Source organism: Balaenoptera ricei, chromosome 11 (assembly GCF_028023285.1).
Source record: "Balaenoptera ricei isolate mBalRic1 chromosome 11, mBalRic1.hap2, whole genome shotgun sequence".
In the NCBI taxonomy this organism is placed as follows: Eukaryota; Metazoa; Chordata; class Mammalia; order Artiodactyla; family Balaenopteridae; genus Balaenoptera; species Balaenoptera ricei.
In genome coordinates, this window is record NC_082649.1 from 29,955,128 (window position 1) to 29,981,090 (window position 25,963).

The 25,963-nt window shown below is 39.6% G+C and overlaps 1 protein-coding gene across 3 annotated transcripts in view; it reads left to right on the forward strand.

The window, feature by feature from the left end:
* Nucleotides 1-19,079, forward strand: part of LOC132374637 (24-hydroxycholesterol 7-alpha-hydroxylase) — a 68,637-nt gene extending 49,558 nt beyond the window's left edge. For 2 of the 3 annotated variants that reach the window (XM_059938564.1, XM_059938565.1), the window contains 4 exons: nt 83-178; nt 1,028-1,116; nt 14,890-14,977; nt 18,010-19,079. In XM_059938564.1, coding sequence (XP_059794547.1) covers nt 83-178; nt 1,028-1,116; nt 14,890-14,977; nt 18,010-18,081 — 345 coding nt within the window. In that variant the 3' untranslated portion in view covers nt 18,082-19,079. The remainder of the gene's footprint in view (nt 1-82; nt 179-1,027; nt 1,117-14,889; nt 14,978-18,009) is intronic. The other variant, XM_059938566.1, reaches the window with a different exon arrangement.
* Nucleotides 19,080-25,963: the final 6,884 nt, after the last annotated feature.

The window sequence follows — 25,963 nt, forward strand, 5'->3', positions numbered from 1 at the left end:
GGTTGTAGGATTATTTTTAGTGACCCTAGCTCTCATTAAAGCAGATCTCAAAACATGACTTGGAGCCATTTTTCTGTTATAGAATTATACCGTTCCTTCTGGTGACTTGTTGATGTTGTCTCCATTTTGGCTACATAGAAATCCAAAGTATTTTCCTGAACCTGACCTGTTCAAGCCTGTAAGTTGTCTCTTTCAGTATACATTGTCCTTGGATTTCCTCTTTATGCCAGGAGTATGAGTTCATAAATTAACTAGGGCTATATCATTAAGCAGCCATACTTCTCTGGTAACTAAGGCTACAAAGCACAGACTAGATTTGTAATATAGATGTCATAACATTTACAAATCAGATAGAAAAGTTTTTGGAATAAGCTTCACCAACTTTAAAATAAATTTTTGTCTGAAACCAGCAGGACATGTTAAAAGTAAATATGCTTGGTTCTGATAGAAGCCATATTTCATGTTCTTCAGGCAATTGCTTCTGTTATTGGTTTCCAAGGAGTACAAAAATAAAAATGAAGCAAATTAAAACTGTGTTCTGCTATTTCTTAGAACTGGGGAGTTACAGGGCTAAACAAAATCTTAAGAGGTCATTTAGTCCATTCTCTGCCTTTAGGTAAATCTGTCAAAAATGGCATCCAGATGTATTAATTCTGCAGACCAAGCTTTCTCCAACAGGGAGGGCTGTCAGTGTCTCATTACTAAATTTATTACCTAGGGCAATTTTATGATGGAGCCTGAGGCCTTATTATAAATATTCTTCCTCTTCTGAGGTCAATTCTGTGGTTGATTTACATTATCATTTACATTTACCACTTAAAGTTCTTTTTAAACCTTTTTATTTATTAGTTCCCATTCCAAAAACATAATTGTGGCTGATATTAATAACAGGTTGGAAAAAATTACTAACAACCCTGCAACTTTATATGCAAGGATTAGCTGTACAAGATCATTTTTAGCCTAGAGAAATAAAGTTAAGCTTATTTATATAAGACTGATTTAGAAAAAAAATGTTTTCTTCCCACAGGAACGTTGGAAAAAGGCAAATTTAGAGAAGCATGCTTTCTTGGACTGCTTCATGGCATTTGGGAGTGGGAAGTACCAGTGTCCTGGAAGGTCAGTGCGACAGCTGGGGCACATTTATCCAGAAAGTCTGCAGAAAGACGAGGGCTTGGAGGGGGAAAGCTTTGGCTTAATCCCTCTTTTCTCTATTATCAAAAGTACAGGGAAATCTAGGAGACCACATTCTGTTTGATTGGCCCTCATATTGTGCGATGTCTTTGTGGGAATGTCTGCAGTGGCTTCTGATAGGAGACCTTGTGAGAATAAAATATTATAGTTGCAGCTGCCAGATGAAAGCTGGGTTTGTGTTTCAAATGCTCAGCTTTTCTATAAGGATAATTTGAAGTGGTTTGAGTTCTACTTTTTTTAAAGATATAGATAGAAGAATAATATTTATTGAACAACAACATTAGCACGGACATCTGCTGGGATTACAGAACATCTTTAACTTTGAGCATGAAAGCAGCTTACTGGGTGGTTTTTCTTTATTGAATTAGTTTGGTTCTGTAAAAAGTTGCCTTTGATATCTTTTCGAGTTAAATTAATGTGGCACCCAGGCCTCCTCTTCAATGTGATGCCCTGTTCTAGTGCAAATTATCTACTGTTTATTTATTCAAGAAGAAACCTTTCTGAACATCTCACCTGTACCAGGCCCTCTGCTAGGCATTAGGGATAGAGCACTGAGGAAGATGGACATGGTCCCTGATCTCATAAAACTTACAGCCTACATTAAATAAATCCCATTTCCTTGTTGGTGATGGTTCTGTTGGAGAAATGTTGGTACCTATTTGTAACAAAATCTCACAGAGTGAACATACAAATCCTTTAAAAATTCTATATTCGAAATATTGTACTTTCTTAAGGCAATTGTCTTTGTTGTTTGAACATAATTACCAATCCATATTTGCAATTGTGACTTACTCAACAGCATCCGTTCAACTCCTCCTTTGTTTTATGTTTTATAATATCAACTTGCTTTTCATAATTGACACCTCCCCCAAAGTGGTTTTAATTAGCCTTAGCCAACCATGGAAATTCTATCTTCCTTCTTAGAAGTTATTCTAGAAGCTGAGGGGTAAGCAGATTTGTGCCTGGTGTTTCCCTGGAGACAACTATTCATCCTGGGGTAGGTCCTTGACTTAAACTGGCCAATCAGACTGAAAGGAGAGACTTTTTTCTTTCACCGTTAGGAGAGAGGCCCCCTCTGTCCTCCCCCGTTGGAAGTGAACAAGCAAGCAGGTAGCTAGCTCCAGTTGTTGCTAAGAGCCAGTTCAAGAGGAATAAGCTTTAGGATGGTTTGGAGTCTGTGGACACAGAGTAGAGATATGGGAAGAGCCTGGTCCATGAGATGTCATGTGCCACTGAATCATCAGTTTTGAGGAGCTTCTCTACTTCCTGTTATGTTAGATAATAAATGTTTTTTATTAATAATATATATTACATATATATGTAATAAATGTTCACTTATTTTTAAGGCAGTTTGAGTTGGAGGTTTCATTGGTTAGATCTGAAAGCATGCTGACATACCCACCAAAAAACTCCAAAGTTAACATTATAATTGAGTGTCAGATACTTTAAGGGAATAGTATAACCAACAAAAACAAACAATAACTACAAAAACCCATCATGCTCACCCTTTCTCATATTATTTTTACTTTAGAAAAGCAGTTTTTTTAAAAAATTTATTTATTTATTTATTTGTTTTTGTTTTTGGCTGCATTGGGTCTTCGTTGCTGTGCGCGGGCTTTCTCTAGCTGCAGCGAGCGGAGGCCACTCCTCCTTGCAGTGCATGGGCTTCTCATTGCGGTGGCTTCTCTTGTTGCGGAGCACGGGCTCTAGGTGCACGGGCTTCAGTAGTTGTGGCTCCCGGGCTCCAGGGTGCAGGCTCAGTAGTTGTGGCACACGGGCTTAGTTGCTCCGCAGCATGTGGGATCTTCCCGGGCAGGGATCGAACACGTGTCCCTCATTGGCAGGCGGATTCCTAACCACTGCACACCCGGGAAGCCCAGAAAAGCAGTTCTTAAACCAATAGTACATTTATTATTTTTGTCACCAATATCAATGTTGTAAGAATAGGTCTTCTAAAAATGTTAGATATTACTTTTTTTCAGGTCCCTTTAAATATATTCCCAGTTGTAACTAAAGAGTTTACTATAAGCATCTTTGAAATTGAGCTAGAAGTATTTTAGACCAAGAACTGAAATGCTTTGCAATGAAGCATGTAGTATGGGCCAATGGTCAAGGATTAACTGATGACTATGGTTTCTAAGAGGGGCTGTTAGGACATTACAGTGATATCTTTTGAGGCTGACAGACATTTGCTTGAGTTTGACAGTAATGGGTACAAAAGAGGGGACCATGACATTTCACCTCAATCAATAGTATATTATTTATATAGAAACTATACATTTTTCAATGTACCGAGCTTGTACTATATGTAAGGCAGTGTCCTGGGTACTGCAGAAGCTTTGGGCAAGAGTAAGACATGTTCTCAGCCCTCAGGAGAGGATGTCTTGGAGAAGGCGAGGAGGATACCATATCGAGTTCATAAATAACTGCAAGGAACGCAGGGTGAGAGATGGCCAAGCATCACGCTGTGCGGATTCAAGAGAGAGGGTGTATCTGGTCAGGGTGATCTTAGATGATTTTCTTGGGAGAGTGGCCTTTGAAGGGTTGGATGAACTTCCAGACTGAGGGAATAGTGATCGAGGGGTCATTTAGTACAGGGGTATGTAGGTTAGGGGTTATGGTTTTACTGTTACTGAGACCAGATTACAAGTGGTGGCAAGAAGCCAGACTGAAAAGGTACATTGGCCCAACCGGGAAGGCCCTTTAATACCTAGGTACACAGCTCACAAGGCACTAATGAAGTATTAAAAAGTTTTGGGTAGAGCAGACTAGAGTGGGGCATGCTGACATTCCATGTGAGAGACATGGAGTGGTGCAATCTAGCGGATTTGGAAGATGATTAGAAACAGTGACCAGACGAGAGGGAGGATTTGAGGAATGCTGTAGCTTTGAATCTAGGTGGCTGGAAGAGATGGTAGAAATAGAGAAATTAGGAACAGGAGCAATTTTGGGGACAAGATATTAAGTTTTCCTTTGAAAACTTTTGAGTGTGAAGTGCAGCAAAACATATTATATAACCAAAATCATATAACCAAAATCTACAGGTTAAATATGAATGTTGAATAAATATGACTTAATTTTTAAAAACCTTCTTAATCTAGTTTTCTATTAAGCTTCTATTTTTAATAGTCCATAATTTTCCTGTTACTTATTTTAAACAGCCAACTCATGAAACACTTTTTTAAAAAAACAGACAAAACAGAAAATTGTTCAGGAAGGTGAATGACTTCATTTGGACAACATATGCCAAGATAGATCTTTACACTAGAAAGTTAATCCCACAAACCCTTAGTATAATCCCTAGAAAATTGCACCCATTCTTAGTTTGTGTACCTCAAGCCAATTTATTTTCTCATGTACCAAATACTCAGTGAGTCAGAGAAAGTTGCCTGGGAAGTAGATGACAATCAAAGTTCGTCAAGAAAACAGTCTTGTGGCCTTGCAGCTGTTGCCCCTTGGTGTTCAGGCCACTGAGGCAGTCTGAGAGCCCCTCTCCCAAGTGAACACTAAATAAGAACTCAGTGCTTCCATCATCTGCCAACCAAAAAGCAGAATGAAAGAACTAGAGTTCCTCCTCTGAATGATGGGAGTTCAGAAAATATATGTGGAGGGTAAACCCCTTGCTAGCCACTTCCCTGTAGTGGAAGGGACCCCTTGCCAGTAAATCTACTGCTGGAGAAGTCTAGTGATTTTGCAGAAAAACAAACAGGAGAAAGCACACGAACTACTAGACTTTACCAGCCATGGGAGTATGCGAAATGAAGAGTGGACATTTTCCTCTTAACTGTGAATTTAGATGGAGGAATAGGACAGGGGATTTCCAGTGGGTGTCTCTGAGAGTTGATGATCTTAGCAGAAAGGGATGTGCTTGCCATTCCCACCCCCTGGAATGCACACCAAAGCCAACAGCCCTGATTTTCCTTGGTTCCCATCCCTGCAAGAGGATCCCAGTTGGCTGTATCATTGTGCTAACTGATATGGGTTAAATTCCAGTGTAAAACAATAGCCCTAATCTTTGGCAAGATAACCCCCTTACAAAGGCATGCTTGGATAAGAAAAGGGTGTAATAAGAGGAAGGCTGCAGTACTTGAGACATGGAAATGAAGCATGGATTCCTCAGGGATAAAAACTGTGATTTCTACTTTTTTGTGTGTTTGGGTTCTTCATGTATCCTAGGGCAGTACTAGGTCATAAAGTCATGGACTTATCTTGAATTACTAATGAAAATCATATCGCTGTTGGAAAATTAATTCAAACATAGGTCCAGCTGATAGTAGGTTAGTAGTACTATTATTCAACCCACCAATTATCTCTTGAGCACCTAGTATTAATATGATTTCCTTCGTTCAATAAATACTTATCAATTGTATGCTATATGTCAGGGTAGAGTTCTAGGAGTTACCTTGGAAAACAAAATAATGGATGAAGTCCCTTCCCTCAAGGAGCTTATAATCTAACTCAAGACACCTTATTAAACACTAGGGAGATTCAAAGACACATAACATTCCTGAATTGCTTATAATGCAGTTGGAGAGATGAGACATAGCAACATGAAAAACAAGCTCTACTTAATAGCATAAGATGGCACTTGAGAAATGCCAGAGGACTGATCTATATCATAATTGCCATAGGAACTCAGAGGAAAGGGCACTGGAAAAGGCTTTATGGACTAGATGAAAATAATTACTAAACAGCACAAAAGAAAGCATACCTTCCTGAAAGGCAGTGGTATCAAACGTTGCGGGTAGAAAAAAAATTAAGTGCTCGCAGGAATGTAATGTACCTATATGTTAGTGGTAGCAAGGCAACTCTATATTCGGGGTTTGTGAAGCTCTGAGTCCAGTAGTTTCTATATGTTTATTATATTAATGATAATGTAATTTTAATAATTGTGCCTTATTCAGTAAAATATCTTTGCGCAATCTTGTATTTGAGAAGCACTATACTTAGAGACAGCTGATTGCTCTTGAGGAGTGAGCACCAGTCCCTATGGATTTCATGAGAAGTTGCGAATTCAATTCATATTCTGAGGAATTTGTTACGTAAACAAACGCATCCCCTCAACTCCAGTTGGTAACTGGAACGGAATGAACTGGGTTTACTAATATAATATTGCCCTAACATTTTCACTATGGCCATGCACATGTCCTGGAGGGGATGTGAAAAGGGTCGAGAGTGGGAAGAGCGGATGTAGTTAACTCCAAGACTGAGCGAGGCTGCCGGATCCTTTATTAACTTCTAGCCATGCTTCTCTCTCCTTTCTGCTTTACTGAGGGGCAATGACTCACTCAAAGGAGCGCAGAAATCATTGGTGAAATCGCAGTCATTACTTTCCCAGCCATTTCATTCTGACACTTCATTAGGAGGCTAAGATTTAAGTCTGTCAAGAACAGAAGCAGCAAATTCCAGAGTGATTTGTTTTTAATTTATTTTTTATACAGCAGGTTCTTATTAGTTATCTGTTTTATACATATTAGTGTATATATGTCAATCCCAGTCTCCCAATTCATCCGACCACCATCACCCCCCCACCCCCACTTTCCCCCTTTGGTGTCCATACGTTTGTTCTCTACATCTGCCTTGCAAACCAGAGTGATTTTTGGTACTTAGGCCAAAGTGCTTCTAAAATAAAACATGTTCATTTCTGCTCCAAAAATGTCAGAAAGGACCCTCTTTTCCTTTATTTACCAAGTAGATCGCTAGCCTCTCAGTCGTGCACGGGATACCTGCACAGGATTTGTAGCTGTTGGAGAGAAAGAAAGGGCACTTTGGGCTGGGTATCTCCCCACCACTTTTTTTTTTTTTTTCATGGGCTTTCTCCCCTCATCAAACTGAGTTACTGCTCTTTGATAAGGTTGGTCTCTCTGTTTTTCAGAAAGAAGTTTCAGCTCCTAGGAAAAGAGGACTGGAATTAAAACTGTGCCATATCACAATTGCCCGTGGGTTATTATCTCTCCATCATTAATGTCTTCTTCTTCCTTGCTAATTGCCCTAATTTTCATTTGGAGATTCGTGGGATGCTGAGGTGCTGATTCCGCCCCCAGCACTATAGGAGTGAAGAACTGTCCCCTAAGCCAATTCTCACATCCCATCCCTGTGCCCTCCCTCCCTTCCCATAGTGATTGATTTTAGTCTTGCCTTGTGTTTTAAGCAGTACAATTAACTACCAAGTGAAAGTTTCTGTTGAGACTTCTGGGTCAGAAATAATCATTCCCTGTAGGATGTGAATAATGAAGCACTTGGCCCCAGAAACTGTCGGCAGCTATTTTGAGACTATAAAAGCAGGATGAAGTTGGTACCATAGAGCAGAGCAGCAGAGGCGAACTGGCTTCATGGTAATATCATTGAGCCGTCGGAGTGATCTCTGCCTGAGGCCAGCACCAGCTCTAGGTTTTTCAGGTACATAAATTGATACAGTCCCTTCAATACAGAAACCAGTCTAATGGGGTTTTCTGTCACTTGCAACCAAAAGCGTCCTAAGTAATATATAATTTCCTTAAAAGCAAAAGCTTTCTTTCAAGATCTGTTGAACTCCGTGAAATATTGTATTAACATATACTAACCACATCAGTTAATAGCTTTCTAAATAGCTTGGGCTTTGTAAGGGGGTGGAGTTTCATTTACTCTGGGTATATCACCAAAGTAAACAAAAACAAATGTCACTTCTTAAATTTTTCCTCCTGGAGGGTCTGGAATTTAAGATATAGCACAAGATCAATTCTATTTGGTGGGTAATTCATCTTAATGAAGGCAGTAATGTTCCTTTGCCCTCTTCTTGAATAAGAAGCTTTAGAAAGAGGTGTCCAGTGTCTAGCTCATAGTTCATACATAGGGGAGTTTTTCTTCTAGGAGGATCACCGTTAAAATAATCCTGCCTGCCTCTCTGAAAAGCAGTGACCTCAGAGACAGTACTCCCACTAGGACGTGATTCTCATCTCCCCAGTGAAACAGAAAACGGTATCTCAAGTCAAGAAGCCCTGAGGTCCTCCAGACCTTTCCTCTTTGCTTCCTCAACTGCTTTCTCTCCAACTTTTCCCCCTTCTAAATATCCCATTCCCTTCTCTTCTCTTTCTCACATCTTTTCTTCTTTTCCTGCTCTTCCAGTTTACCCTAATCCTGTTCTTATTTTATTCTGGATTTGCTTCCCCGTATTTAGGACCATCATCTCTCTGCTCACTCTTCCAGATTTTGCCCACACCATCATTCCCAATCAAACGTTTGGTGCCCCAGCCATAATGTTTCCTGTGTAGCTGAGGTATTCTTGGTAATTTTAATTTTGTGTGCTGAAACTAAAAGGTTTGATAAACTACATCTTTTAACATATTTTTCCCCTTTCTGCTCGTCAAGTGCCTCTAGATCAGTGATTCTAAAGTATGATCCCCAGACCACCAGTAATAACATTACATGGAAACTTGTGAAAAATGCAAATTGGGCTGCCCTTCCCCAGACCTACTAAGTCAGAAACTCTGGGGGTCGGCCAAGCAACTTGCGTTTGAACAAGCTTTTCCATGTGATTCTGATGCATGCTAAAGTGTGAGAAACACTGGTCTAGATTATTTTGCCTCCTGTCTTATAGGTTTTTATTTTCCTATAAGATTTCTTAAAGGGGATGAGGTTGTGGGAAAAGTACTTCCCCTTTAACTTGAATAGCCATGCTTCAATGAAGGATGCCTGTGAAAGTATGTCTGTATGCTGCCTTCTCTGAATTCCAGGGCAAGATCATTCTATTTTCATAAGCTGCAGCTGGTAGCAACTAGGAATATACTTCAGAGCCCCTGCTCCTGGCAACAGTGGCAGTTTTCCAGCCCATGCTGGCACTGCCCGCAATGACGTCTAGTAGGAAAAAAAGAGAGAAGTTTTCTTTTAAAAAGGGAAAGAGGGATTCAGTCTCAAAATCAAGACATCTAAAACTAAAATCCTTACTTACCGCTAACCCTAGCATTCCTCCTGTACTCTCGGTTTCTCTTCCATGTCTCACTGATCTCCTAGGTCTGGGCTTCTGGAGCCCCCTTTGCTCCTCCCTCTTCTCGGCCCGCCGTGTCTACGCCCACCTCCTAAACCAGGTCGTCATGCCCCAGGTGATGTCATCATTTTCTTACCCTTCCCCCAGCTGTATTATCTCTTCTTTCAATTCATCTTACTCACTACATACAGATGAATTTTCCTTAAATAATTAGCTCTAATTGTCACTGTCTTGTTAAGACACTGGCACCACTGCCTGCCAGCCAAACTCATCAGCCTAGAACTCCAGACTCTCCAAAAATCTGACACAGACACATCTTTCTGAACATGTGGGAGCGCCCACCCCAGAGGGTCTACCAGTTGTCCCCTGACTACCATGCCCATTCCTCCCCTCACTCTCACTCTATACTGGGTCTAGAATGCCCCCACTCAACATGTCTACTTATTGAAGCCTGTCCTTCCATCCAGGTCTAGCTCAGGTGTCACCTCCACATAGAGCTGGTCAACTCTGGGTTACAGTGCTTGCTCCAGACCTCAAATCTCCGTAGCCCTTCTGTTTCCACATTTGTCTTACATTGTTACCTTTCCCATCTCTCCATGTGCATTACTAGCAATGTGAGGGTAGAGTCCTCACAAAGGGTAGGCCTTTGTGTTCTGTGTAGCTTGAACATTTATTTACAAACGGGGAAAACACACAAGTACTCAGTATTTAAGGAGTTTTCAACATGTTTATATTTTAATGAGCTTTATTTGTAGATGTGTAATGTTGTTCTTGTAAGTGTAAAAAATACATATTATAAATAATATGCCTCATTATTTTCACTGTTTTGACATTAGAAGTATTAAGAAAACATTCCTAGCATGAACATAGCTCAGCTTGCTTCTGAGGAGCTTTTGTAAAAATACGGATTTATGAGGCTCATTTTCTTTGGAGTAACGGAGCTTTTAATGTCACAGGTATGTATGTGTTAGTCCCTGATGTTTTAGACATCGAACAAAATTCAGTAACATGGTAAAGGCTTGAAAGCACAATTTATTTTTTGCCGTTGCAAAAAAATTAACTTTATTTAGTGGATAATTTAGGTAATTCTGCTAGAATATCCAAATATTTGGATTTGGAGAAAATAAGAGTTTTAGCACATATTACTTTATTATCTGTATTATTAACTCATCTTACTTTTTTTTTTAACCAGAATAGCAAAATGTTTAGAAATGATAGTAAATGTAAATGTAATATTAATATTTATATTATTTCAATAACTAATACTAATTTAATAACTAAACTAACTTAACCCTCAAAAATAAAAGAAGAAAAATACTAAAGCCTCACCATGCACACAGAATTAGTTGGTCAAAAGCCTGAACTATAGTTTTACCTTAAAGGAAATTCAGTTTTATGATTTTTAAGAACATCACAGGGACTAAAGTTAGTTAAGGAAATGCTTACAGGTTCTAGTGGAAAACTATTTTAATGAACTGATAAACATTAGCTCTATTTCTAATCAAAACATGCATTATGTTTCTAAAATAGTTCAATGTGTGCTCTTAAATAGCATAGGAACTATTTCTTGTTTACATGACTTATTTGCGTGATAGAGGAAATATTCATTGAGGGCCTCTTATGTATAATAATGTTTAAAGAACCTTCATTTTCACATATAAGTATAATTTTTCAGTACAATTTATTCACAAGGTCTGTTGTATGTTCAGGGTCAAAGTCCCAACACTGTCACATGACACATTCAAGCCCCCTTCTACAGGGAGTAGACAACTTGCAGGCCCCTAGGTGTTCCAGGGCCCCTTCTAAGTCTGTGCCTTGGTTACCCTCTGACTGGAGGGACTTCTTCCCTGGAACGGCCCCACCTACCCCGCCAAATGGTCCATTGTCCTTATTGCCGCGGTGCCTCTGCTCCAGGGACTGGAGAGGAAGGATACCAGGCACATTTTCCCCAGGGGGCTGAGTTCAGAGAAGCCCTCCGGTCATGGCAAGCTAAAGTTAGAGAAGGGCTGAAAACAGAGTTCTAAGAAAATAGGATTTGTTTGGATAAAGGAGAACCTTTATCCAAAAACGGTTTTATAACTCACAAATGCAAAATTAGCAAGCATTTTTCTACTGCTGCCAGGTAACCGCTGAATATCGGGAAGTCGCTGCTTATTCTACCAAACACAAAATGTCCGGTTAGTGAGCTCATCTAATTTACTTCTAGGAAGGGTGCTAAGGACTGAGAAGAATTGGCTGTTTTATGTAAGCGGGAATGTTAATGTTTCATTTTACACGTGGGTACTCGTTGCCACCTTTCCCATTAGATAGGGAATTCGCGGCCTCCGTGAAACGCCTTCTTCACGGGGCTTTGGAGATAATCACTCTCTTTCCATTTTCCTACCCCTCTGGCTACTTCTCAGGCTCCTTTGCTCATCTTCTTCACATTTCTAACCTCCAAATTTTGGACTGCCCCAGGGCTCTCTCCTCAGATTTCTTATTTTTTTCTATTTAAGTGACTTCATCCTGTCCCTTGGCTTTAAATAATTGTCTGAATAGCGATGACTCTGTATTTATATCTCTTGTACCTCCAGCCCTGATTGAATCCCCACCCAAACACCAGGCTCCTCCCCAACCTCCACTCAACATCTCCATTGGATGTCTCCGAGGCACTGGTCTATAGCAAGCTGCCCTGAACAGGTCCAGAAGTGAGCTCTTCAACATGTTCCTCCTTCAGCCTTCCCCACTGCTATATCCTTGCATTTCCTCAGGCCAAAAACTTGGAGTCGTCCTTGACTCTTTATGTTTTTCACATCTGCCATGCAAACCATCAGCCTATCCTACAAAGTACATACAGATGCTAACCATGACTATTCCATCATCCTGGTCCAAGTCACCACTTTCCATCGCCTGGAAGATTATAATGGCTTCCTAATCAGTCTTCTAGCATCACATTATATTTTATTCTCAATGTAGCAGCCAAATGATCCTTTTAAAACTTAATTCAAATTTGTTTAAAACTGTCCAATGGCTTGTCTCACAGAACAAAATGAAGTCTTTAATGTGCCCATAACGTTAAGGGGATAGTCAGTCATTCTGTAGAGAATCTAAAGAATAAACATTTGGATATATCTTAAGGAAATTGGACATGGTGTGCCCATCACGGGCTGCTTTGAAAAGCTCAAGTCCCGAGGACAACCATCATGGCCAGAAGTGGACATCCTAATTTGTTAGAAGTTTGACAGAAACTTAGTTGTGAGAGATTCTGAACCTGCAAATTAGCAAAATTGCTTTTTATTGGAATCGCTGCTAACTTTGATCCGAATCGATGAAGATTGGGACGTTCTATTTCATAGACATTGACACTCAGTTGGAATGAATTATCTTTAGCATTTCTAAGTAGGTAGGATTAAGTTTACATCACAAATATTCGTGAAGAATTGATCTGGTATCCAAGTAGGTCCTAACAACACCTGGAGTGGTCCAGATTTCATCTGAAGTAAAATATAGGCAAGATGTTTCAAGAATACCAGTGGGAAACAAATCTAATTATCTGATATGAATAGCAGATCATTCATGTTCATTCATTCACTCATGCAGTCAACAAACATTGAGGATTCAGTGATAAATAAGACATGGTTCCTGCTTTTGTGAAGACGATAGTCTATAAGGGGAGACAGACATGAAAACAATTAATGTAATAGAGTGGGATTGTAGGATAAGGGTGTTAGTTGAGGGATGTTAAAAGTGCCACAGAAACATAGAAAAGGATGGAAAGGTAAGGAAATTGAATCTGCTTTATGGAGGCATCACCTTCCATCATCTATTCATCTATTCAGTCAGCATTATTAGGCACCAGCAGAGCCCTCTGCACTGTGTTAAGGCCCAACAATATAACCCCAGGAGAGGGATGGCCAATAAGCAATCACAGTTCAGTGCAATAGATACAAAGGCTGAAATGTGCCCTGGGAGCCATGGAATGGAGAGGAAGGACACCTCAGCCCAGAAGCAAGAGATCAGGGAATGCCTCCAGGGGAAACTGAGCCTCAGGCAGGGGAAGGGCTTGCAACAGAGAACATCACCATTCAGGGAACTCAAGTATGCGGTGTGGCAAGAGCACGGGTTTCAAGGAGGAGCTATGGGGGAGAGGAGTCTGGAGAAATAGGGAGGCAGCAGATCTTCAAGGGCTGGCGGTGTTCCCTGTGGCATTTGGAAGGAAATGAGAAGCATTGACAGGTGGTATGTGTGTGTATGTATGCATGTGTGTAAAATGAGGAAACAGTGATAGATTTCTGTTTTAGAGAGTTTACTCTAGTGGGAGAGTGAAGGATAGAGTGGAGAGAGGTGACACTGGAAACAAAGCAACCCATCTGGAAACCCAGGTGATTCAGGAATCCAGGACATAAATAGATGATGAAGACCTACACTGGGGAGCAGTGGAGGGACTGGAGATAGGGGATAAGGAGAGGGACTGGGGAAACATTTGGAAGATAAAACACCTCGGTGCCTAACTGGACAGGAAGGGGAATGGAGACGATTGGGTCTGTGATGATGAACAGTTTTCTGATGTTGGACTAATCGTACTTATTAGGGGCCATTCCCCCTAAAATGGTTTGCCTTCCCTAAGGAGAGCTCAAAACAACCCACTTGGGATGCCAGGAGATGTAGCAGAATTCCATCTACACTTTTGTCGGTTTTTAAATTTCTATGTATATGTGTCTACCAAGTCGACAATAAACTAATACGGTTGTATGCTATACAATCTATAAATAAATGATTATCAATATATTGTAGAGTATGCTCAAACATTTTATTATGAGAGGTGTATGATCAAAAAACTTGGAGACTGGGCTTCCCTGGTGGCGCAGTGGTTGAGAATCTGCCTGCCAATGCAGGGGACACGGGTTCGAGCCCTGGTCTGGGAAGATCCCACATGCCACGGAGCAACTGGGCCCGTTAGCCACAATTACTGAGCCTGCGCGTCTGGAGCCTGTGCTCCGCAACAAGAGAGGCCGCGATGGTGAGAGGCCCACGCACCGCGATGAAGAGTGGTCCCCACTTGCCACAACTAGTGAAAGCCCTCGCACAGAAACGAAGACCCAACACAGCCAAAAATAAATAAATAAATAAATAAATAAAAGAACGTGAATTTCTAAAAAAAAAAAAAAAAAAAAAAACTTGGAGACTGAGTGCAGGATTACAAAAGGAAAATATTTGGTAGTTATGGGGAGTTTTAGGTGCCTACAGAACATTTAGGCAGTAATTTCCAGTGGGCAATAAGGGTCTAAATCAGACAGGACTGTCCAATGGAGATTTCTGTGATCATAGCAAAGTTCTAAATATGTACTGCTCAGTATGGTGGCCGGTAACCACTTATGGCCATTGAGCACTTAAAATGCGGTTAGTGCAACTGAGGAACTGAAATTTTTTATTTTGATAAATTTAAATTTATTTAAATAACAGCCACATGTAGCTACCGGTTACCATATTAGAAAGGACAGATCTCAAACTTAGGAGAGAGAGCTGGGATCTCATTCATTAAGTGCTTCCACTGGCTAAGCATTTTACATACATTTTAAAGCAATGTAATCATCCCAACTACCCTTCTTTACTCTATCCTTCTAATAGTAAAAGTTTATATTGCAAAGAAGAGCACATTTGCTCTGAAATATGTGTAATTTATAGATATTCTTTACTGGTAGATATTTATGTATCTTTCACAACCAAACACCAATTTTATTTTCTTTTTCTTTCAGGTGGCTGGCTCTGTTGGAGATTCAAATATTTATTATTTTAATATTGTATTATTATGACTGTAGTCTTCTAGACCCATTGCCAAGACAGGTAAGTGTTTTCAGAATTTTGAATAGCATGACTTTCAAATTTGATATAAACTCTAACTCTTTGGTTTTCATTACTGGGGATGAGCTGACTGATTTCCTCACTTAGACTCATCTTAACAGATGATCTCTGCAGACTGAGAAGATACTCCCTTAATTCCAGGTCAATTCTATGTGCCCCATTATCACAAGACCAGGACCTAAAAGTAGCATTTCCACCACTTAGTGTTAGGAGCTCCTCAATGAATTTACCAATTTTAACCCTTTTCCCAGGGTAAAATAGACATGGCCTTGATGTTGGGCTTGTTTCCCTAGAAAGACATGTCTGTGGGTCCAAAAGTGAACCGTGAGTTTTGGAGGCAAGTCAGAGCCCTTGGTCCATTTGGAAAGCAATGGCACAAAGGAAATTAACCCACAGTAGAAACAGTGAACATAAATGAAAAGGCCATGACCTTTTCTGACCTCTGACCATTGGGTATCTCAATCATTTCACTCCTCTGTGTTGCTATAGTTCTGTTCTCTTAGACCAGTGGCCCTCAAACTGGTGTGAGCATCAGAATTAGCTGGGATGGGGGGCTTGTTAGAACATGGAATCCTGGGCCCTAGCCCTAGAGTTCTTGATAAGTATATCTGGGAAGGGGCTTGAGAATTTCTATTTCTGACAAGTTCTGGGTGCTGCTGCTGCCTCACTTTGAGGACCACTGTCTTAGGAAACAAGGGAAAGTTCCATTTAATTCCAAATGTTTGGAAGTCCCTTTGAAAACTCTGGATAAAAAGGTGTTATTTAAACTGAGGGTGAAGCTGAGAAATTAAGCATTGCAATCTCAGGGCTATTCACATAGCATTTTGTGCTATGATTTACTCTTGATATAATAAGGGCTAATATACAGAGGGATAAATAAAACTCTTGGGTGACATTTTAGTAGAAATTCTGTAAGTGTATAAATGACACAGAAAATATTATATTACTCACAAATATGCACATTTCAGCACTTTGCCTTGATTTCTTTTGCACTTCTATTTTGAGTACAAGCAACAGTGATAAAGAGCTCTCAAAATCTGACGATGAAAGGGAAATCAAAACACCCTTCACAAAGGTTTTCCGCTGAGTACAGTTTTGTTGGCAAAATGAAGACTGGGGCCAGGATTTACAGGCACCAAATACTAGTTTCTGATCCTCCAAGTTAGATGTCACAATTTTGCCCACGACTGACTCAGCATCTAACTATTTTCCCACCAGCAAGAAGACACAGGAATGCCTTTTCACATTAGAAGGATGTCATTTGTCAAAACCATAGGACACCTAACTCTGGAGATGAGTCATTTTGACCAGATCCTTAGGCAGGATTTTTCCCAGCACTTTCTTCCTAGCTAGGAATTCTATTAGTTGTATTTATTATACTTTTTTTTAAAAAAACATACATCCTATTTCTCTTTTGACCCTACTAAGAACATTTTTCAAAGAAATGTTACCCCAGTTTGTAAAAAATACAAGTCTGAGAGAATTCTCATCTCAAAGGGCATTTCATTTCACAGTTTCTATTTTAGAAAGATCAATTAAAATTATTTAATTATTGGACTTATGTTACCAAGTTGTGAAAGGAGGTGATCAAAAAATACAGGAAATGACCTTCCAATTACCAAGCTCTTGTAGGAGGGGGATGGGTTGCCAGGGCATGTTCCAGACACCCTGTTGTCAAGTCCAGGGAAATCACAGGACTTGGAAACCAGCTCCCCCAAAGGAATATACTTGCCACAAGAGCAAAAAGCAAAGGCTAGCGTCCCTGTGATTTTACTTTTGTAACAGTGTTTTATTTTACCTTAAACGGTGTGAAGAAAGTAATTTAATCTTAGTTCTCTCCCAATAAGAACCAAACAATAAGGAAACATTACAAAACTTTCCAGGATCCGTGATTGGTCAGCCATGTCCAGTTGCTGGCAATGGGGACTACTATTCCGTTTTGAGCATTCATAAGAAGACCCACTTCAATTCTCTCCCAAAAACAAGCACATTTTTTGCCAACACAGTGCGGTTTTATTTGGTTGATTCGTTTTGCTCTGCTTTACCTTTGGGGGTAGGGGCATGGATTCTTAGAAAATCTCACAAAACCTATGGATCCCCTTTCTAGAAAAGTACACACTTCTTCATACACACAAAATTGTGACTGCAATTTCAGAGAGTCCGTGGAAGTTCTGCAACTCATTCTGTCAACTGCCCTAAGAATCCCCTTGGGGAGGAGCCCTTTCTTTCAAACTGATGACAAAAAAAGGATGATCTAAATTGGATCGCCCTCCTCCTTCCTCACTCCTCATCTTCCCCCAACCCTCAGGGCTGACAGAACAGGTTCCTTTTCTTATTCAAGCTCCTAAGCTTCAACAAACTCTTTGTATTGGATTGGCCAAATAGATTGTTCGGGTTTTTCCGTAACATCTTACGGAAAAACCCGAGTAAACTTTTTGGTCAACCCTATATTCTTTGCAATGAACTGACCTCCCCTAGCCCCCACACACATTCACCCCTTGTTCATAACTAAGACATAACATAACGTATCAGAACATCTGGAACCACAAAACATCCTTATGGAAAATTGTGATCTTAGGTCCCCTGTAATAGTGGTTCGCACCACCAACACCATGTTGTCTTATGAACGTCTGTAACATGTGGCATAGAGGTCTCACCCAGCGATTATACATGAAATGTCACAGATTGGGGGCCAGGAATGTAGGAAGAGCTTTTATTAAAGGGTATCCTCTTTATCCAGATATAAAGTGAAAGGTGGGTGGCAGGCCCATAGCACTGGGGTATGTGAAACTGTGAAGAGGCTGCTATTAGAATAAGGGAATTGCCTCCTTTGCTGTCCCTTGAACGGAAGGCTAAAATTGATGCTTGCCATGGAGAACTCATCAAGCAAAACCTTCCAGTCTTTCAAACCTAAACTCTGTACGTTTCAGGAACAATCACATTGAATAAACCTTAGGTCCAAACTGTTGGCTTATGTCCCTTAACTTCTATATTTTCTGCATTTCTGCTTTTAGAGTTCTCTCCATTTGGTGGGTGTCCAGCAGCCGGAAGGACAATGCCGAATTCAATTTAAACAAAGAAAATGACGTCTGCTGGGCCTAAGGAGGGCCAGGGCCTTCTGGAGGAGTTACTGCACCCCATCCGCTAGCCTGGCAGCACCTAGACCTGAGTTTGACTAAAATGTATCACTTAATTTTGTTTAAGGATTTAGTTCAAGACAATGTCCAGATGGGATGTGTGTTTGGTATCTCAAGAGTAGACCAAGAATCTGACATCACTCTATATCTATTGATATAGAGACCCCAATACAGGGTTTATAGAAAATGTTTCCATGATCCAAAAAGAGGCATTTCTTAAGAAGTTGGAATTTGGTTTCATGAATTACTGTATCAAAACTTTAAATAGAAATAATGTCACTTGAATGAAAATTTTACTATATTAAATTTACTGTGAAGACAACATACTTAAACTTCTATTTTGAAAAAGGCTAAAAGTCTTAGACTCTAAAAAGTATTAAATAATGATTTCTGGAAAATTGCTATTTTTCTTAATATGATTCTTAACTCTAGCAATTGAAATTCTTAAACCGCTATTAATATAATTCTTTATTAAACATGTCTAACACTAAAAGTATGAATAATATGATAGCTTTCTAACACCTGTGAAGTCAGGGATCATGTCTGACACTCATTTCTACACTCAACTATGCCTAGGACAGCACCTTCTCTATAGGACATATTCAATACATGTATGTTGATTGGTGTACTGATTTGTATTTTAGTTAAGATAAAAGCAGTCCTTTGATTCAAGGTGTTTGTAATTGTAGTCTGAGATAATATTTTTCCTAATTTATAGAAACTCAAATTAAATGATGTGTCAAGGCAAATAACAACATTTCAATCTATTACTTAAGACTTTTGCCTGAAATACTTACTATGAAATCCAGAAAAGAAATCCTATCATGTTCAGGGAAAATATATGATACTAATAACAGCATGAGCGGTGATGTCATGGTTTGTCCTCTAACAGTCAATGAAATACCGCCTGCCTCCTTGATTTCACAATAAGTAAGTTTTGGAGTGCATGTTGTCCCTGGATTATTTACTCCCCTGTGCGAGAATTATCTGGTGGGGTTGATAACGATTGCTTAGTCATCTATTTCCTACCAACGAGCAGATGACTCCCTAGGAGAAAATTAAGTACTTTGGAATGCATTAACTCTTCAGGACTGATACAGTGATTTCGAAGTTTAGCTAGCAGTTTACAGCGTAGCTTAGCAGGCTCGGAGGTCTGGAGACTGAAGGGGCTAAGGAAAGCAGTTTAGAATCCACAGGAGATCTGAGAACGGCAGACCACTACCTGGTGGGTTCTTCTAAATATGGCAGGTGTGTTCCCAGGGAAGGCTTGTCCTCCCCCAAGCAGCTGAGGCCCACAGCCATACACTGTATTTGCAAATAATAGACACTTGAGCTGAATTTGAAGACACTCAGGGCAGTGTTTATCTCCTTATTATTGCTTGGTAAGGATGAACCTTAGCTGACAAGTTCATGCACTTTAAAAAAACAGTGCCGATGCAGGAGGTCTACTGACCTTTGAAATGATACGTGGTGAGAGGAATATACTTGGAGGTCCCTATTTCTTTTTATTTCCCTAGCCTGGGATTCTATATTATGTATATTAATATAATGTATATTTATATATATATGTAAAAATACATACATTGGTATATATTTATATGTGTTAACTTGAGTTTTCCAGAAAGCAGAGTCTGAGACAGACTTGTGTGCAGTGCAGATAGTTTAGTTGAGACGTGCTCCCAGGCAGCAGAAATAAGGGATCGGAAAGAATACACCATAACTGAGTTATGTTATCAAGGTAGATGTCCTAGCCCCTATTTCAGAGGACAAGCAATGAAGGGTGGGGGGACCACGTTCAAGTGTGGGCACGTGAGAGGTGGCTGGAGTACTGGTTAGGTGACGAGCATGGAATTCTCAATGTAGTTCTGATCATGTTTTAATACAAATGTGAGATCACCTACATGCAGAACATCCTTGTACAGGTAGCCATCACGGCATGTGTAATAATTAATAGTAACCCTCTTTTTTTCTTGTCCTGCAACAGGCAGGGGCACAGATTATAACTTCATTTTTACTTGGCAGCCTGAAACAAGGAAGAGTTCACGTATTTACTGACAGAATTGCAGAACTAAATGGTGGTGCCTTTGGAAACTTGTAATTAAAGCAGGAAATGGGGAAGGAGGGGCCATTAAAACTTAAATTAGGAAGTCACCTGCTGAAACTTAAGTGTAAGCATTTAGTTAGAGTTTCGTACTCATTAAAAGCCATGTCCTTTCAAGATTTTAATGTGGCAAAAAAAGGAAGTGTCTTGGTCTATTCAGGCTGCTGTAACAAAATACCATAGACTGGGTGGCTTATAAACCAGAGAAATTTATTTCTCACAGTTCTGAAGGTGGGGAAGATCAAGACCAAGGTGCCAGTATGGTTGAGTTCTACTAAGACCCTCTTCCTGGTATAGTCAGTAATTTCTCTATGTCCTCATGCGGTGGAAGGGGTGAGGGGTCTCTTATAAGAATAACCATCCCATTCATGAGGGCTCCACCCTCATGACCTAATCGACTCCAAAAGGCCCCACCTCCGAAACCATCAACTTTGGGAGGATTCAACATGTGAACTTGGGGAAGGCACAAACATTCAGACCATAGCAGGAAGTAATCCTCCACAGTTGCTTAACTTTCTAAGTAGGGTAGTAGAGGTCTAGCTATATATTTTGCTCTGAAGGAGGACCCTGGACAGCACTTGGAAATGCAGATGAATCCTGCTCTTGGGGGCCCCCCATCTCTTGATGAAGCAGCCAGGAGCCTGGGATTGTCTCTGTGAGCATCTACACAGGAGTGGACCATGACACCTGGCTTTCATCACCATAGCATCTTTTGTTTTCAAAAAGTTTTTAGAATAAGTGTCTCCATATTTCTCCATTAATGTTGGGTTTGGGTAATTAAAATGAACTTATTAGAGTTTTGTTGTTAGTTTTTAATCTTATTTTTTGGTATTTTAATTAATGGCTGTGGGTGGTTACTGACAAGGGTACAACTTCTATAAACTATTTATTTTCCTGATAAGATGCCTATTACATTCCAGAAACCAATAATATGAGCTTTTATCACTTGAGCAATTACTGTGAGTCAGGCACTTTGCTAAGCCCGTTTCGCTCACCCACTTTTATTCTCACAATAATCCAGTGTGTCAGGATGGTTTCTATTATTACCATCCCTGTATTACAGATGACAGAAATCAAGCTTGGAGAGACTGGGTGACATACTTCAGGTCACCCAGCTAGGAAGTGGCAGAGGCAGGATTTGAACCCAGGGAGCCTGGCCCCAAAGCACGTCCTCATCACACTAAATAGCGCTACATCCTTCTTAAAGAGAAAATTGTTACCCACAAGAGACAGCACCATTGACTTTGTTGTCATCATAATCCACACTCTGGGTTCTCTCTTAAGTCTTAGGGAAAAAGTGGCTAATTTGTTGTATAACCTACATTACAAATGGAAGAGGAAAAGGACTCCTGTTGTATGCCAGTTTCCTTCCTCCTCAGCTTCCTTCTCTGGAAGCCCCCAAATACCACCCCTCCTTGTGAGAATTATGCAATAGACCAGCCTAGGATGAGACCTAGCAGATGTGAGAGGGGGCCATTCACTCTTTGAAGAAAAATATCTGATAAAAATGCATCTTTTTAGTGAGGGCATATAAATGTAAATGTTGAACAAATGTTATAAATTCTAACGCTATATTCTAGCATGCACTGTCTATTCACAGCAATTAGCTTTTTTTTTTTTTTTGAGCAGTGTTCTACCTTGTTCCTTCACAAAAATAGCCCTGGTCATTAGAGACCCAGTAGGCCATAGAGTAAGGAATATATATGGATTTTTCTCTTCTGGCAGAGACAGGAACTAGATGAAATCTGAACAGTCTTAGTTCAAGCTTTGTCTTCAGGTGACTTGGAATTTGCAGAAGAAATAACCTTTGGGGAAGGTTATTAACTCATGTAAGAGACATTAAACAATTATTTTGAAAAGCACTTAAGGGAAGGGGAGTGATGTTTACTTCAGATGCCTGTAAACTCTCCTTTGATTTTTATTGCTGTCGTTGCTGGAGGGGAACATGTTAGAATCATAATACAGAAGTAGAGAGATCAGCCTAACATCCTGGCTTTGCTGCTTAAGAAGCTGAAATCCAAGCGGGAGAAATGTCATGTTATGTGCACTTGTTCGATGTTCCATGACCAGTGAAGACAACCCTCTGGGTGAGATGGTTTAAATGAATGATTATCTGAAGACAGAAAAAATGGAACAAATGTGTAAATTACCAACTTCTTTTGGCAGCAAATCTTTTCTTCCTACAACACATTAGTTTATAGATCTCCAGGACAAAAGCAGATTAAAGCTGATAAATCCAACTCAGCATTTAGTTGAGTATACTTCATTGTTTGCAGAATGCATTACACACCTCCGCAGAGCCCTAGGGGTCAAAAAGCACATTTTGAAAAACACTGAACTAGATAAACCTTGAATGTTAGGCGCTTCCCCAGATTTCGCAGTGCCTTGACAGTTTCACAAGGTCATGTGACCAATTTGGGCCAATGGGATATAAGTAGAATGATGAGTGGCGATTCCAACCTGAAGAAGGACATAAGGATGTATATTGTCTTTACTTCCCTCTTCCCCTGACGTTGTGATGGAGGAGACAGGCGGCAACAAGAAGGCAGAGCCTCCATCAGCCTAAGACCCTGAGTGTCAGTGAGGGGGAAAGAGCCCTTCCCATTGTCTGCACTGGCTGTACAACGTGAGCAAGAGACAATGATGTTTGCTACCACAGCATAAATTAGCCTATCCGAACAATCTCAGAAATGGAATTCTCTAGTTCCTGTTCTTTTTTTTGCCTTTAGTCTTCTTTTCTCTAATATCATATCTTTCAGAGGAATACACAGTTCCAGCGTGCTGTATTCCAGCTCAAGAGTGGCAGTGGATTATACTAAACTGACTTCACGGATATGCTATGCAGTAACATTTTTTTATGGTTGTAACATTGCAGTCAAAATTATATTTTGGCTGCTGTCCTTTATTTTCTGAGCAATCAATTGGCTTATTAAATAGAAAAGGGTTCTCACGCAAAATAATTTCTAAGTGAGTCACATAGGTTATTAACTCATGTAAGAGACGTTAAACAATAACAACCAGTATATGTTGAGCACCTACTGTGTATGAGGTAATTATAGGGACTAGAGCATAGAGGTTCAGTGTAGAAAATTTGATATCCAATAACTTGCATTCAAAATCCAACTCCACTATTTTCTGATTGTGAGGCTTTTTGCAAATTACTCCTCTCCCTAAGCCTTGGGACTACAGTGAAGCAAATAAGGCCCACTCTTTAAGGTTGCTATGGCTTGAATTAGTACTCCAATACAAAGTCGAGCCATGGTAAGTACAAACCAAGTATCATAATATTATTGATTGGGTGACTTTAACCAACTCTATCATCAAGACTGAAATTTTCTTTCTGTTTTATAAAAAAAAATGTCTTATTAGATCACTGATAATTTCTTATGCAAAAGTATAAGAACAGGAAAAATATTTAGTTCTATTAGAATATGTTGCTCGATTGAATGGTAATCAGGAATATTATTTTAAATTGCTCTCTCCCTTCATTTAATCACCTCAATATGAAATGCTTGTCTAAAAGCAACCAGGGATTTATTCTTTCCCCTTCAATCTGTTAACCAGCCATTGTGTATTTAATTAATTTGATTCATGGATTGCATTAAATATTTTCCATCACATCTAATGTAATATTCCTTATCTGTTCATTAACACATGAGTCTAACCGTAGCAGAACTAACTAGTTTAACAGAGATTATTTTCTTCCACTTTTAAAAGTAAAGAAAATAGCAATTCAAAACTGGAAAAAAATCCAGTTGATGTCCAAATCTCTCTGAAGTAGGAAATAGGTAGGAAACTATTGTATAAAAGAAAGAATAATGGTTGTACTGTGGGAAGATACAAGTTCAAACTCTAGTTTTGTCCTTCAGTTTCATATAATAATGAGCAAATCAGTTCAGATCTTTGAGCTTCAGTTTCTTCACAAGTTAAACATCATACTATACTCTTAATTCAGAAGACTATGTGTGGGACAGCTGGATTTTCACATGCAAAAGAATAAAGGTGGACCCCTATCTCACACCATATACAAAAATAAGCTCAAAATGGAGCAAAGAACTAATTATAAGATCTATAAAATTCCTAGAAAACATAGGAATACTTCATTACCTTGGAGTAGGCAGCGTTTTCTTAGATATGACACTAGAGGCACATACAACAAGATAAACTGGACATCATCAAAATTAAAAACATCTTTGCCTCAAAGGACACCATCAAGAAAGCGAAAAGTGTGCTATGTGTGCTGTGCTATGGTGTGAATATGTGTGTCCATCTCCCCCACCCAAATTCATACGTTAAAAACCTAATGCCCAAGGTGATGATATTAGGAGGTGGGGCTTTGGGGAGGTAATTAGCTTCACGAAGGCAGAGCCCTTGTGAATGAGATTAGTGCCCTTTATAAAGTGCCTCTTATAAAAGAGGCTCCAGAGAGCTCCCTCACCACCTTCCACCATGTGAGGACTCAGGGAGAAGTCAGCCATCTGCCATCCAGAGGACAGCCATACTGGCACTCTGATCTCAGACTTCCAGCCTCCAGAACTGTGAGAAATAAATTTCTGTTGTTTATAAACCACTCAACTTACAGTATTTTGTTCTAGCAACCAAATGGACTAATACAAGATCAGAGAAAATTTTGCAAATTGTACACCTGAATGGGGACTTGTACCTAGAATACATAAGAACTATTCCAACTCAATAATAAAAAGATGACCCATTTTAAAAATGAGCAAATTATCTGAATAGACAGTTCTCTGATGAAGACATAAAAATAGCCAATAATTACATAAAAAGATACTCAACATAACTATGTGTCAGAGGAATGTAAATCAAAATAAAAATGAGATACTACTTCACAGCCACCTGGATGGATATCATCAGAATGACAAGTGTTAGTGAGGATATGGAGAAATTAGAATCCTCATAATGCTGACAGGAACGTAAAAGGTACAGTTGCTTTGGGAAACAGTCTGGCAGTTCCTCAAGTGGTTAAGCACAGAGTTACCATATGATCCAGAAAGTCCAGTCTTAGGTATATATCTAAGAGAATTGAAAACAGATGTTCAAACGAAAATTTTACACAAATGTTTACAGCAGCACTATTCATAACAGCCAAAAAGTAGAAACAACCCAGATGTCCATCAACAGATGAATGGATAGATAAAATGTAGTATTTCCATACAATGGAATATTATTTGGCAATAAAAAGAAATGAAGTACTGATAAATGCTACAACATGGATGAACCTTGAAAACATTTACACTAAGTGAAAGATGCCAGACACAAAGGACTACATATTGTATGATTCCATTTATACGAAATTTCCAGAAAAAGCAAATCCACAAAGACAGTAGAGTAGTGTTTGCCTAGGGCTCTGGGCTATGGGATGATTGAGCATGTGATAGCTAACTTGCATAGGGTTTCTTTGGGGGAGTGATGAAAATGTTTTAAATGGACTGTGGGATAGTTGCACAACTCTGTGAATATACTAAAAGCCATTACACTTTACACGGGTGACTATGTGTTATGCCAATTATAACTCAGCAAAGACTATTTTTAAAAGGCTATTACGGGGAATTCCTTGGTGCTCCAGTGGTTAGGACTCCACGCTGTCACTGCTGAGGGCCTGGGTTCAATCCCTGGTCAGGGAACTAAGATTCCGCAAGATGTGTGGTACGGCCAAAAAAAGGAAAAAGGCTGTTGTGAAAAATAATCAGTAGGATAAGTTTAACTATT